General features: G+C 34.2%; 1 protein-coding gene across 2 annotated transcripts in view; it reads left to right on the top strand.

Annotated features, from left to right (window-relative positions):
- Window positions 1-15,624, top strand: part of RB1CC1 (RB1 inducible coiled-coil 1) — an 87,452-nt gene that overhangs the window by 46,904 nt on the left and 24,924 nt on the right. For both annotated transcript variants that reach the window (XM_036752291.1, XM_036752283.1), the window contains exons 9-15: window positions 2,170-2,354; window positions 2,654-2,840; window positions 2,936-3,017; window positions 7,411-7,472; window positions 8,216-8,319; window positions 8,769-8,895; window positions 8,987-10,887. In XM_036752291.1, the coding sequence (XP_036608186.1) occupies window positions 2,170-2,354; window positions 2,654-2,840; window positions 2,936-3,017; window positions 7,411-7,472; window positions 8,216-8,319; window positions 8,769-8,895; window positions 8,987-10,887 (2,648 nt within the window). The remainder of the gene's footprint in view (window positions 1-2,169; window positions 2,355-2,653; window positions 2,841-2,935; window positions 3,018-7,410; window positions 7,473-8,215; window positions 8,320-8,768; window positions 8,896-8,986; window positions 10,888-15,624) is intronic.

Below are 15,624 nucleotides of genomic sequence, written 5' to 3'. Positions count from 1 at the left end.
GAGTCAGAAAGACCTTGGATTGAGACCTGCGCCTGACACTTAGAGAGTTTGTAAGAGTCTAAGTTACAGATGAATTGGTAAGCTGCATTGGTAGAGGGAATTTTTACACTAGAATATGGTGAAATCTTTAGATCTGGGGAAAGAAAAGATAAGACTACAGTAGTCTAGGAGAAGACAACAAGGTTGATAAGCCATGTCCTGATTAATGGTGGAAGGGACTAGATGTTTAACTCTAGGAGAAAGGACCAAGAGGAAACTTGACTACCACCTCTAAATATTTGAAGTGTCATCACATAGAAGAGTAGACAAACGGACAAATAGAAAGCAGATTTTGGTTGGCTCACTTTTAACAATTAGGAATATGAAATAATAGAATGGGGTATCATATGATTCGTATATCATTCTCTCAGATCAAATAATATATAATTGAGATATGCTTTTTAAGTTAAAAGAATTGGTTTAATGATCTGACTCACTGAAAAGTGAAAAATGTTGGTAAGATGCACTATATTTCCCAATTTTCTTAGCTAAACACCCTGGCAAATTTATCAGGCATAACACTCACAATAACTAGTAGATGTTTGAAACAGGGTTTGCAAATTCAGTCTTTCTGACTCTAGTCTTAGCCAGTGTGCTGTGCTGTATAGCTAAAGGTCCTTGCAGTTGGAGGAATTAGGAAAGGTTCCATAAAGCTAGCTAGCTGTTCATAAGTTGAACTTTGAAGGAAATCAGTATTTTATGATGTGATGAGGAAAAAATGCATTATAGTCACTTGGGACAGCCTAGATAGGAGATGAAATGTCATTTTTGAGGAACAGCAAGAAGGCCTGTTTGACTGAACTAAAGTTCCTGAAGGAGAATAATATATAAAGGTGGAAGGCTATATTGGATCCAAATTGCAGAAGGGTCTAAGGAGTTTATATTTGATCTAGAGGTAATAAGGAATCACTGAAGTTGAGTTGTGGAGTGACATGTTCAGAGTTGTATTTTAAGTAAATCACCTTCTTAGTTATATGTCAATATGTCAGGTAGAAGATACTGCAGTAGCTGGTGAAAGGTGATGAGGTTCTGAGCTATAATAATGTTGGCTTTGTGAATGCAGATAAGGTAGCAAGTGTGAGATGTTATGTAGGTAGAATTGACAAGATGTGGAAACTTGTTAGATATATGGGTTCTATAGAGTGTAGCCATAAAGAACGAAGAATAGCAGCTAAAAATAACTAGAAATTCACAGGAAACAAAATCCAAGAAAGAAGCCAGTAGAGAGCCTAAGCTAAGGGGGCAAATGCGATCTCATTGTGAGACTTGGCAGAATCAAACCCTCGTTAACTGGACTTTGGTTCTGGAACACTGCAATGTGTGCCAGTCTAGTGAAAAGAGCTTTGGATCATAATCCTGGTGTTGCCACTGACATAACTTTATGATTATAGTTAAATGTCTCACCCATTTTGGACCTTAATTTGATTCTCTTTAAAATGAAGAGGTAAGGTTTAAACTAGAGTTCCAGAAGTTCATTTCTAACTTTAAAATTAATCTTATTTGTACCATGCCTGAAATTTTATTCAGTGTTATATTTGTGTGTTTTTAAATTGTATTTGTGGGCATATGTGTATATTTTTCTTTGACAAAAAATAAGAAAAGATTTTGTATTAAGTATAAGGGAATCTTGCCTCTTAAAAAAAATCCACATCAGTTCATGAATATAGGAGAATATATGCTCCTTGGGGGTAGGGATTGGTTTGTCTTTTCATTCTCAGCACCTTACATGGAGCCTGATAAATACAGAGCTTAGTTAATATTTGCTGAAGTAAATCAAATTGTCTTCCAATAAAATGTATTAGTTGAAATGTATATTTTAATTCTTTAAATGTAGATATTTTAAATTTTAAAGTTTTGTTTTAGAATTTACATAATAAGGGCAGCTAGGTGGCACAGTAAGTAGAGCTCACTGGCCTTGGAGTCAGGAGGACCTCAGTTCAAATCCGGCTTTAGACACTTGACACACTCACTAGCTGTGTGACCTTGGGCAAGTCACTTAACCCCAATTGCCCCACCTTCTCCCCTGCAAAAAAAAAGTTTACTTAATAACTTGAGTGTTTGTTCACTACTGTTTGTACTGTTTATAATTCAAATATATGTACATCTAAAAGAAATGTTTTATTTTTAAAGGGATTTTTAGCTAACCAGAAGAGAGCTGAAAACTTGAAAGATACTTCTGTGCTACCTGATTTGTGCCTGAGTCATGCAAATCAGTTGATGATTATGTTGAATAATCATAGAAAACTATTGGATATTAAACAGAAATGTACCACTGCCAAACAAGAACTTGCAAATAATCTACAAGTCAGATTGAAGTAAGTGATTTCTAGTATATTTCTAATTACAAAATTTAATTTTATGCAACTTAAGTTTAATCTAAAACTTCCTAGTAAAAGGATTTAATAAATTTTTGTCAATAATATATTGTCATACAAGTTGATTGATTAACACAAATGAAGTTGGATTTTCTCAGGTACTGTACTAGATGAGCTACCATTTTTATGTCTGCTGTTTCTATGTCTGTTTCAAAATTCAATTGGAAAGTATCTTTGGGTAGTGGATGTTTTGTGGCTTTTTAACCTGTTACATGCTCACATTCACAATTTATCCACAGGTGGTGTTGCTTCGTTATGCTTCATGCTGACAAAGAGGGAGAGAAGCTGCAAGCTTTGCTCCGCCTTGTAACAGAGCTGCTAGAACGAGTCAAGATTGTAGAAGCTCTTAGTACAGTTCCACAGATGTACTGCTTAGCTGTTGTTGAAGTTGTAAGAAGAAAAATGTTCATAAAACACTACAGGGAGGTAAGCAAGTTAGATTACATGTCTGTATGTGTATACACACATATATATGAGAGAATTGATGGACTACATTAATGTATATGTATTGCTTTTTATAGTGGGCTGGTGCTTTAATCAGTGATGGAAAACATTTATATGAAGCGGAAAAGTCAAAAAGGGAATCTTTTGGAAAACTGTTTAGTAAGTATTCTTCATTAATGGCTTTTGTGTTTTATTTAAATGTTTCTTTTATGAATTTCATGTGTTCAATCCACAAGGTTTGCAAAGTAAAGTGTTGATATTTGCTTCCCATAGAAAATTTGCTATTTCGGTTACTGGAAAATGTTGCACAAAATGTACATTTACAAAATTTTGTAATTGATTACTTTTAGCATACATATCTATGAGTTATCCAAATAAATATTCCTTTAAAGATCATTTTAGAAGTAGGAACTTTTTTATTAACACTATTTTTGGGTACCAGAACTAATGGTCCTGGTTGCCCCTATAGAATGATAGTTAAAAGGAAGGGTATTTATGTAGTTCATGCCCTTTACCAGTATATATAACATTGCCAAAAAGCAGTCGTTAGTCTCTGGTGGACACTTGTAGAGGTAGAGATCTTAATTCACAAGACTGTTTATTCTGAATTTTTTAAAAAAATATCTGAAATTTGGTTTCCTTAATTTTGTCATTATTCATATTAATCTTTTTCTTCCTTACTGAATCCAAGCAGAATAAGTATAATCCCCATTCCACACTGCTGCTAGCCCCCCAAATATTTGAAGAGACTTTTCAAGCTTTTTCTCTCTTCATCACCCCCAGCTCAGGACTCTTTTCCATGCTTATCTTTTCTGTACTTATAGAAGCTTAGAGTTGTCAGGAAGTGGGCCCTCCCTCCAAAAATTCTTTTCTTCCCTAATCTACACTACCCCCACCCCCAGCTATTCTAAACCTTCTTATTTCTTCTTAAGCCTCCCAGGGTACCTCCTACTTTGACCTCTCCATTGAGGATCAGTTATATCATGCTAAACCCCCACCCCAGATAAACAAAATCTACCTATAACAAATGGTACATTCATCAAGTATTCTTCCTTCTCCACTGTCCTTATCTCATACCATTCACTCTGGTCCCAGATAAAATACCCTTTCTCTTTGCTAAAGCCAACCCCTCTATATGCACTCTTGATCCCATCTTCTCCAGCAGATTGCCTCAACTATAATCCCTACTTTTTTATATTCATTCTACCCCTGTAAACTTCTTCCTGGCTACCCAGAAATGAACCCTTATTTAAAAAATCGTTTATATGATCCTACCGTCTCTGCTAGCCATTATCTTATATTTTTCCTCCTCATGGCTAAACTCCTTGAGAAAGCTGAACTTTCTGGAATCTGGATTCTGACTTCATCATTCATCTAAAATTGCTTTCTCTAAAGTTACCATGGATTTCATAATTGCTAAACCTTTTCTCAGTCCTTTAGTTTTGTCCTTTTTGAACTTTCTATAGCATTCCGTACTGTTGATCACCTCCTTATGGGTACTCTTTCTTCTTCAGATTTCTGTGACACTGCTGTCTCCTGGGTTTGTCATTCTGACTTTCCCTTCTGGTTCTTTATCTGTATTTCAACTGCTAACTTTGAGTGTCTCTCCCCGCCCCCACATCCAAAGGGTCCATCTTGGTCCTTCTTCCCTTTCTGCTGGCTATGATTTCATTTAGTGTTGTCATTAACTCCCTTAAATTAGATAGATCCATTCATTTTCTCTAGCTCTGGACCTCTCACCTAAGCTTTAGTCTTACATAACCATTTGCTTTCTCAGGCATTCAGAACAGAACAGAGCTCATCATATTTCCCTCCCATACCTTCCCCTTTTCCAACTTCTGGTTACTGTCTTTCTTCCCATCATCCTGGGATCCTTCTCACTTGAACTTTATGTATCTAGTGTGTTGCCACATCTTGTTTCTACCTTTACAAGATCTATGGAATTCATTTCACTCTCTCCATTCACTCAAAATACAAACATAATTCAGTCCCTTATCACTACATAAAAATTACTACATCTTCTAACTGGTCTCCAAGCCTCAAATCTCTCCCTACTCCAATCTGCCCTGCATTCAGCTGCTAATGTGATTTTTGTAAAATATACATCTCACTGTCACCATACCCTCCCTCTCCATTTCCCTTCCTCCACTCTGCTCCCACTGTGTTCAGTTAACTCTAGTTGTTCTTTATTGCTCCTAGGATAAGAGTATGAACTCCTCTCAAGTTTTTATAAGCTGGCCCCTTCCTGTCTTTCTAATCTTAGATTTAACTCATCTATATGCAGATTCACTAATACTCCTTACTTATTGTTTCCTCCATTAGTATATATGGTTCTTGAGAGTAAGGACTGTTTTTTTTTCTTTGTATCTTATTTAACAGATAAGGCAACTGAGTCTAAGGGGAGCCCATTAATTGCATATGATCATAAAAGCAGGTGCAGAACTCTGGTTTCCTTCTCCTTCCTTTCTTCATTATCTGCCTCCACATTATGTCATCAACTTTCATCTCCCTTCCATATCTTCTGTATCAGAATCATTAGGCACTGATTATTGGCCTAAGCAAGCTATAGTAGAGTACTAGACTGGGGTCATAAGGTTCTTTCTAATGCATCAGGCATTTATTTCACATAACTTTCATGTGTTTACAAGAACATAGCTTATCCTACTGTATACGTAAGTTTATAAAACAGCAAGCTAGGTTATAACAGACATCTACTCAGTTTTCAGTCTTTACCATTTGGCATCTGACAGATAGTAGGTTGCAGATAAACTAATAAACTGATAAGAATTTGACCTTTGTAATGTAAAATTTATAGTTATTTTCACTTTAAAGGAGACTTTGATTTATGCTTTTAAAAATTGATTCATGTCAGTAAATTGTTACTCTAAGTAGAAAAGCATGGATTTACCTGCATTTCTAAAATAAAAGAGTAAGATAGGTAACTTGGTAATCAAAGGCCTCACTTATCATGATTGCATCTAATTTCCTTGAGCAATGCAAACTAGTTTTAATGGTTTGTTTTTTAAAACTATCTTTCCCCTTATAGAATAAGCAAAAAATACAGAATCTTGACTCTTAGAATTAGAAATGATCTCAGAGGTCACTTAATTTAATGCTCTTTTATTTTGCCTTTTAAATTTTCCCTTAAATTGCCTTTTAAAAATTATTTTGTTTTTAATATTTTGATAAGTTTTTATTAACATCTTGTTTTTTATGTAACTATAGCTTCTCCTGCTGTCCTTTCCCCACCCCTTCCCTGAATGCCATTCTGTCTAACAAATAGTGTTTTTTAAAAACAAAAAAAAGAGGAAAAAAGAAACCTACTGATCAATAGATCACAAAAGTCTGAAAATAGGTGCACTGTGTAACATTTGTGCCCCTCACCCCTCATAAAGGGATGGCAGTGTCTTCTCATCAGTTTTTTTGAGCCATGCTTCTTGTTTATAATTTTGCAACATTTACTCTGTGTGTGTGTGTGTGTGTGTGTGTGTGTGTGTGTGTTATTTACATTTGTTGTCGTTAATGAGTATATTGTTTTCTCAGTTCTGCTTTGCTCTGTATCAGTTCATGTAGTTCTTTACTTTTTATGTTTACATCCATTATTTCTTACAGCATGGTTTTTTATATATATAATGTATGTATATTCTTTTACATTCATGTACCATAGTTTGTTTAGCTATTCCACAACTGATCGATACCTGTTTTCTTTCAAGTTTCTTTGATAGCACAAAAAGTGCCACTATAAATATTTTGGTGTCTATAGGGCTTTCTTTTTAATATGATGAGCAAGCTAATCAAAAGGTGTTTTTCCCTGAACAGTGCTAATGCTGACACTTGAATACAGATCTACTGGTACTGAATTCCTAGGTTTAAATAGAAATATAGAAATTTTACACTTTCATCTACTGACATACTGTTGATGGATCCTATCCATCGGCTTAAGTGGGATGCTCAGAGATTTGGGAGAGCGAATTGCTGAGGACTATTTGTAAAGATAGTGGTAGCATTCATTTAGCATCAACTACATACAAGGCATTATGGATCTGCGTAAACAAAGACAAAATATAAAAAACCATCCCTACTTTCAAGGAGTTAATATTAAAAGTGATGACCGTATTTATACAGATAAGTAAATACAATAGAATTTGTACATTAAGAAAGCACTAAGGCTTCCTAAAGGAAGTGGCACGTGAATCAAGCTCTTAAGTAAGCTAGGGATTCTAGCCGGTGGAAGGGAGGAAAGGATTGTATTCTAGTCATATAGAATAGCCTAAAAGCACAGAGGCAGAAGACTGAATGTCATGACATTTAATTTTAATCATTGTTTTGTTTTTGTTGATTTTTAAAAAAATATTCTTAAAATATTTTTAAAAATTTTCTTCAGTCAGTGAAATCTATTAGAGCATATCTTTTGAAGGCTTAAAGGTTGAATATAAACTTTTTTAAGGGAAGAATTATTTCAAATTTCTTTTAAATCTTTCACAAATGCCATAATTTTTGCCTTTCCTTTGTTATTCCTTCTGTTGTAATCATTGTTAATCTCTTTACACAGGGAAATCTTTTTTAAGAAACCGTCTGTTTAGGGGACTCGACTCCTGGCCCCCTTCTTTTTGTGTATGTATGCATTTTCTTAAACATTATTAAATTCTGCATGTTTTAAATCACCTACAGTTTTGAAAATATTTAGCATTGGGGAAGAACCTGATGTGGAAACTGTCAGTAAAATCATGTGGCAGCATTTAAAATAGTCCCTATAAGCATAATGAACTTTGTGCTCTGAGGAGTTTCTTAATTTAGCTCTTTAAAAGATTTGTTTTAAGACTCAACTGATACAAAGTCTTAAATTTTTTCATCATAGTATTATCAGAATTTTTCTTGGTATTAGAGGGTATCTGGTTTTGGTCTTTCGGAAAATGAAGGAAAGTACAAAACCTGACTAATGCATATTAGAGTAGATATGTATGTATATCAATATCTATCTATATTTATATGTGTATAGACACACATGCATATATGTATAAATATTTTAAAATAAGAAACAAAACAAGTTAATTGACAAAATACAGGTTGTATAACCACTAATACATAATAGCATCAATTTGTTGATTGAATAGTGCTTCAGAATCCTTTGACACCACATAAGATCAAAATTAGCTGAGACTTATGGTGAATCTTAGCAATTTCTTTTTAGGAGAATTAATAGAAAATTGAACTTTTCAATGGAAAGATGTAGTGTCTTACAACTTAATTTGATCACATTGAAACCCATCATGTGTATTGATTTCTGCCTTTTAATTGTGTTTTCATCATTATTCTGTTCCCATATTACATTTCTGTGTAAATTGTCTTGTCCCCAGACTCGAAAACCTCGGAAGTTTGATGGTGAACTTCCAGATATTTCCTTAACTGATTTGAAGTTTCTGCAGTCTTTCTGTCCTTCAGAAGTACAACCATTACTCAGGTAAATGGTATCACTATGTTTGATTCAGTGTGATGTTCATTTGTTTACATTACAATACTGAGTTTTGGGGTTGTAGGGTAGCGAAATTTTTAGGAAGATATTGTAGAAAAAACAAAATATTGCTTCAGGGTCTTTTTTAGTGGAGTCCCATGGATTTCACTGGAGAAATACTAAGTTAATCAGGCAGAAATATAGCTCAGTATGAGAAATAAAACCAACCATTGAATCAGTGGTCTGCCCTTAAAGAGCATTTGCTCTCAAGAGATAAGGGTCTAAATATACCTGCTTAGTTATACTTTGGTACTTTACCTTGTTATTTTTTAAAATATTCCTGATTCATTAAAAAAAAGATTTTAATGATCTAATTTATCTAATATGTTTTTAGTATTTCATTGTCATCATGTCATAATAATATAGAAATTCAAAACAAAAACTCTTCTTCCACTCAGGGTTCCATTACTTTGTGACTTTGAACCTCTACACCAGCATGTACTTGCGCTACATAATTTAGTGAAAGCAGCACAAAGTTTGGATGAAATGTCACAGACCATTACAGACCTACTGAGTGAACAGAAGGTAAGGTTTTTTTGTTTAGCTCGTTTGTGGATAAACATTAAGAATATAGTTTTTAATTGAATACTGTTTTTGTCTTTCTTTTTATCTCTAGGCTTCCATGAGTCAGACATCCCCACAATCAGTTACTACACCAAGGATGGAAAGTACAACAGGAATTACAACTACTACCTCACCTAGAACTCCTCCTCCACTCACTATTCAGGATCCCCTGTGTCCGCCAGTGTGTCCATTAGAAGAATTGTCTCCAGATAGCATTGATGCTCATACATTTGATTTTGAGACAATTCCTCACCCAAATATAGAACAAACCCTTCACCAAGAATCTTTAGATTTAGACTCTTTAGCTGAAAGCCCTGAATCTGATTTTATGTCAGCAGTGAATGAATTTGTAATAGAAGAAAATCTAGCATCTCCTAATCCCATAAGTGATCCACAGAGTCCAGAAATGATGGTAGAATCACTCTATTCTTCAGTTATCAATGCAATAGACAGTAGACGCATGCAGGATACAAATATATGTGGTAAAGAAGATTCAGAAGACCATGCTTCTCTAAATGTTCAAATGGAGAAATGTAGAGCTGTTGCCCAAGAATCACAGTTCAATTTACAAAACATAAAAGAAGACCTCTGTCACTTCCGAACACTTGTACAGAAAGAACAGTGTGATTTCTCTAATTCTTTAAAATGTACAGCCGTAGAAATACGAAATATCATTGAAAAAGTAAAATGTTCCCTAGAAGTAACACTAAAAGAAAAGCATCAGAAAGAACTGCAGTCTTTAAAAAATGAGTATGAAGCTAAGCTCAATACATTAATAAAAGATAGTGAAGAAAACGAAAAAAAGATTAAAAAATTAAAAGGAGATTTAGTAGGTCTTGAAGAGGTTTTACAAAATAAAGATAATGAGTTTGCTTTGGTTAAGAATGAAAAAGAAGCTGTCCTCTGCCTGCAAAATGAAAAAGATCAGAAGCTGCTAGAGATGGAGCATGCAATGAAGAACCAAAATTTTGAAATTAAAGAACTGAAGCAATCACGAGAAATTGTGTTGGAAGACTTAAAAAAACTCCATGTTGAGAATGAAGAAAAGTTACATCTCCTTAGGGCAGAGCTGCAGAGTTTGGAGCAGAGTCACCTGAAGGAACTAGAAGATACCCTTCAAGACAAGCACACACAGGAATTTGAAAAAGTTTTGAATGACCACAAAGTTTCTTTAGAGAAATTAAAAAAGGAAAATCAACAAAGACTTGATCAAATACAAGAATCTCATGCAGTAATTGTCCAAGAAAAGGAACAACAGTTACAGGAGTTAAAACTGAAAGTTTCTGATTTGTCTGACCTGAGATGCAAGTTAGAGGTTGAGCTTGCTTTGAAAGAAGCAGAAACTGATGAAATGAAAATATTACTAGAAGAAAACAAAGCCCAACAGCAAGAAACCTTAAAGATCCTTATTGAAAAAGAAACAGAAAACTTGAGATCAGAGATAAGCAAGTTAAACCAGAAGATTCTAGATAATAATGAGGACTACCAAATAGATTTAGCAGAACTGAAAACTCTAATGACCGTTGAAAAAGATCAGTGCATTTCAGAGTTGGTTGGTAGACATGAAGAAGAATCAAATTTGCTGAGAGCTGAACTAAACAAGGTAACATCTTTACATCAACAAGCTTTTGAAATTGAAACTAAATTGAAAGAGCAAATAGTGGAATTGCAGAGTAAGTTGGAGTTGGAATTGAGTGTCCTTGAAAAACAAAGCAATGAAAGAATGGCCCAACAAGAAGAAAAATATGAAGCTATTATCCATAAACTTGAAGAAGACAAAGAGAAAATAGTTATGAATCAAGAACAAGACAGAGAACGACTCATTCAGAAGCTTAATTGTGAAAAAGAGGAAGCTGTTCAAGTTGCCCTTAAAGAATTTGAGTTACAGAGAGAGGCTGTTGAAAAAGAACTGTTGGAAAAAATAAAACATCTTGAGAGTCAGATAAGCAAAAGGTAAGAATTTAGTTGCCTAAAAGCGTTTATAATTTCCACTAATTGGTTTCTATCTCACATTCTCTTATAATTTTGGTTTTTATATGATCATATGCCCAAAATGTATATGTTATTCTTATAAAATTGAGTGTGTGGGTTTTAACATTGTTAAATAATCATTTGTATTTGGGCTGATGTTTAAATCATTTTTTGTAATATCCTTTAAAAAAGGACAGACTAAATGAAAAGTACTTTGTGCGTACTCGTGTGTGAGATTGAAATCACAAATTTTGAAATATTTTAATTTCAGAAATGTACTTTTTAAAGGCCTGCATTTTCTGATTAAGGTCTATGTTGCAATTTTCTAGGATTTTTTTTTCTCAGTTTGCTTAAGGGAAATGTTGGGGAGAGTCATTTGGTTGTATAGGTCAAAATTTGTGTTTTAACTATGTATATATTTACTGCTGTCTAGTCATTAAAGGAGTATGTAATTTTGAGCAATATTGCAGTGACCATTTAGAAAATACAGTGATAGTAGCAGGGTCAGTTCTCAAGCTTCATGTAACAACAACAATAATAGATATATTTATATAATCCTTTTAAGGTTTTCAAAGGACTTTATTTATATAACATTCATTGTTTGGTCTCTGGAATCTTTGACATGCAGCCTGCTGTTGTGTGGCTCCTTTTGTCATTTTAATTGTCAGCCTAGTGTTTTAGGACTGTGTGTGTCCCTGGATTATAGCATTAAATGTATTATTTTAGAGTTTTAGGACTCATCCTTAATATAATATAAAGAGGGAATTTTTGGTGGTTATATTATGATGAATTTACCTGTGCAAGTTAGAAGTGCCCAAAACCTTGGCTCAACTAATCTCAAAGACCTGAAGACTATGGATTTTCCTTTTTTGTATGTTATGTGTACATTTATCTGAAATAACCATCAACGTACTCCATTTAATATTGCCTTGACCAATATCATTATGCAATAATGTCATAAATAATTCTAATCACACTCCTTTATAACTTAACAGTACTGTATTCGCTTTTGTATTTACAACCCCATTTCCATGAAACCAACTATGTTTTGTAATGTTGTTTTGCCTAATGTCATGTTTTTATGGAACCAGTTAATGATGTTAGGCAAGGCATGCCTTTACTTTGAAATACCATTGTCATATGACAGTTGTGATACAATTATGCTATCAAAATCATAGCTGTAAGAAATGTATATGAAAATTTACACCACATCTATTCATCATTATGTGTACAATATGTAGATGTTTGTACTTAATAGAATTCATAAATCATCTGTATATAGAAGAATTGTAATACATAATAGCAAGTTAGCAGCTTCTCATGTCTTCAAAGCCTGTATGTTTAAGGAATATGTTCTTCATTTGGCATTGTGTGTGGCTAATATTGTTCTATGTTTGTTCACCTATTTCTTCATTTTCTTTCATCCTGCAAATCACCTAAATTCAGCCTGTTTGTTTCTAAATGCCAAAACTTTCCTTCTGGTGCTAGAAGATAAGGTCTAAACAATCAAGGAAAATAACATGATCCTGTTTTTAAACATTGATGAAGTGGTTTGAGAAAAAAGATGGGTTGCTTTTTAGTCTAGTATGTCCTGTTCACAAAAGCATGCTCAGATTTGTACCTCTAAGATATTGTGTCAATCCTATAAATTACTATTTGTTTTGAGTGTTGTTAATAAACCATAAAATTCATTTTTTTCTCATAAACTTGTGAACTTGTGGTTATAAAAGGCTAATCAGATTCTTCATTGTAATTTTATTTCAGACTGAAACCTAATTATTTACCAAAGGAAAATATTTCCAGTTTTTTTTTAACTGATAGTGGGGAAGATAGCATGTGATAGGCAGAAATTTTATTTTCATTCTTGAAAAACGTGCTTTTTTCAAAGTTGAGGAGCCCATATATGTAATTGAATCAAACTTTATAACTAGGATTTAACCAGTGTATATTTGTGTTAGCATCTTTCAGAAATGAATTTTAGAAGACATATTATTTAGTAAATTTTAAGACTGTCATGGAAGCTTAGGACTTAAAAAAAAAATCACCTGTTGAAATTGGACATCCGGAATCAGAGGACCTGCATTCAATTATGCCGTCCAGCTTTTACTGCCTATATAATCTTGGTCAGCTCAATCCTGACGAGGTCTCAGTTTCTTCATCTGTGAAATGAATGGTTTGGACTAGATGCCCTTCAGAGTTTTTTTTCCAGCTAAGGATTTGTGATCGTGGACAGATTGAATTTTGAGAGAAGATAATGAGGATTTTCCAGAGTAAGTGGGAACAAGAACTGAACTAAGCTGGTCCCATTGGAGTTTTTTTTTTAATTCTTCCTCTGGTTCTTTCCCCTAATCCTTATTCCCTTGGCCACAGTGGCCTCCTCTGTAACTATAGCCAGATTGTGTCCATGCTGACCACATTAGTAGTTCCTCCGTAATCTCCCCACCAGGTAGATGTGCCTGAAAACTTTGATTTTGAGACATTTTGTTAGATTTCATGCATTTCTCTTTATATATTCATTTATGCATGTCATCTGTTGGGAATAGGGTATATATATGATCAGTAGCTAGATGTTTGAACAAGTCAGTACTGAGAATAGATCAGGAGACAGAAATGAAATAAATATACTGAGGCAGTGCAGTGAAGTGAATACACCTCTGTAGTTGAAATCAGAAAGATAATAGGTTCAAATTTTGTCTCAGACGTATTAGCTCTGTCTCTGAGCACATTATTTAACCTCTCTTCATCTGTAAATGAGAGATTGGACTTAGTCACCTCTATTGTCCTTTCCATTTCTAGATATATGATTATGACTAAGTGCAATTAAAGATTATAGATGAAACTCTATATAGGATTGAGATATAATTAAACCTCAGTCATTTCTATAACTCCCTTTTTATTCCCATTCACCACATTAATTCAACCAATACTTCCTTTGGTAGTAGTAGAAACTAGTTATTTTTGTTCATTTGCTTTTCAGGAATGAAATTGGCGTTTTACTAAGTGCAGTTTTGGTAGAGAATTAGATTTCCACTAAAACTTCCTTCTCATTCTTTTGAAACATGTCATTCAATAATAATATTAAAAAAGCCTACATTTAGTCTAGTTCCTCATAGTTTACAAGTTTACAAAGCCCTTTTACATTATTTTCATGGCCTAAAAGATTATGATAAAGACATAAATAAACAAGAACTTATGTATCAGAATCTCCCAGTATGATCTGAAATAACAGTAATTAATTATATTACAGTTCTATGTTAAATTTAGTCTGAGAGTTTAAGATACTGGAGTATGAGAAGGTAGCTCATTTTCCCTTAGAAATATCAGAAGTATACTTAACAAGCTATCTTTTTTCTGTGATTTCAGTGTAGCGCTAATGACAAGGTACTAAAACCTACTTCTTAGTTTAGATTTTCAGGTTTCTTTTGTTATTGGCTAAAAAGATAATGAAGATCATATGGACACCTTAAAAGATTTGTGTAAGAGCTAATAAACTAAGTGAAAACAACTGGCATAATGTACAGTGAAGTTAAGTTACAACTATCAAACTTTCCCCAAAAAAGATGTCTCCTTTATTTTGCATTTATTATTTCTCCCAGATTTTTTTATTTAAACAATTTAAAAGTGATGTGTAATATTTAAACTGTATCTTTACAAAATAATTTTAGTGTCATTAGCAGTTCATCTAGAAGTCTAAACAACTTGGTCATAGCATAGTTTATCATTTGTTTACTGCTTACAATTTTGTGACCTTTTATAAATGATATTTAACTGCATGTTAGAATGATTAGAATTGTTAGTTATTACAACCACAAAAATTGAACTCATTCCCCCCCCCCCAACACCCACCTCTCCCAATTCTACCCTCTTCCTAGTTTTCCTAATATTGTTGAAGTTATCACTGTCTTCTCAGTCCCTTAGGCTTGCAACTTAGGTGCCATCCTTAACTTGTCACTTTCTCACTCCAGGTCTTCTCCATTTTACCAAGGCTCCGTCCTAGGCCCTCCTCTCTTACCCTTCTATACTATTTCACTTGGTGATCACATCTACTCCCATAGATTCAATTATCATTTCTGGGTTAGTGATTCTTTGATCTTCTTATCCAGCCCTAACCTTTCTGCTGACCTCCAGTATTAAATATACCACTGCCTGTTGGGCATCCCAAACTAGATATACTGTGGATGTCTTAAGCTGAGCATAACCAAAACTGTTGCTAAGGCATGTCGATTTTGCCATTGTAACATTATGCCTTCTTTCCTCTGACATTGCCATTACCCTAGTGTAGAACATCATCACTTCACTCCTGGGCTGTTGCAGTGCCCTGCTGGTTGATCTGCCATCTATAAGTCCTTCCCCACTTCAGTCCATTCTCCACTCAGCTGTCAGAATTATCTTCCTAAAGCACAGGTCTAACCATGTCACCCTCACCCTACTCAGTAAACTCCAGTGGCTCCCTGTCACCTCCAAGATCAAATATAAAATCCTTTGGAATTCAAATTACTCCTGGTCCCCTCCTACCTTTGCAGCGTTCTTGCACCTTACTTCCATCGTATCTGCAATTCAGTTACACTGACCTCTTTGTTGTTCCTCGAACAAGATGCTCTATCTCTCAGCTCTCTTGCCTAGAATATTATTCTTCATCTCTGCTTCCTGGCTTCCTTCAAGTCCAACTAAAATCCTACCTTTTGCAATCCTCTGTAATTCTACTGCCTTCCCTTTGAT

Source organism: Trichosurus vulpecula, chromosome 1, assembly GCF_011100635.1.
Source record: "Trichosurus vulpecula isolate mTriVul1 chromosome 1, mTriVul1.pri, whole genome shotgun sequence".
In the NCBI taxonomy this organism is placed as follows: Eukaryota; Metazoa; Chordata; class Mammalia; order Diprotodontia; family Phalangeridae; genus Trichosurus; species Trichosurus vulpecula.
This window is presented reverse-complemented; position numbering and strand designations above follow the sequence as displayed.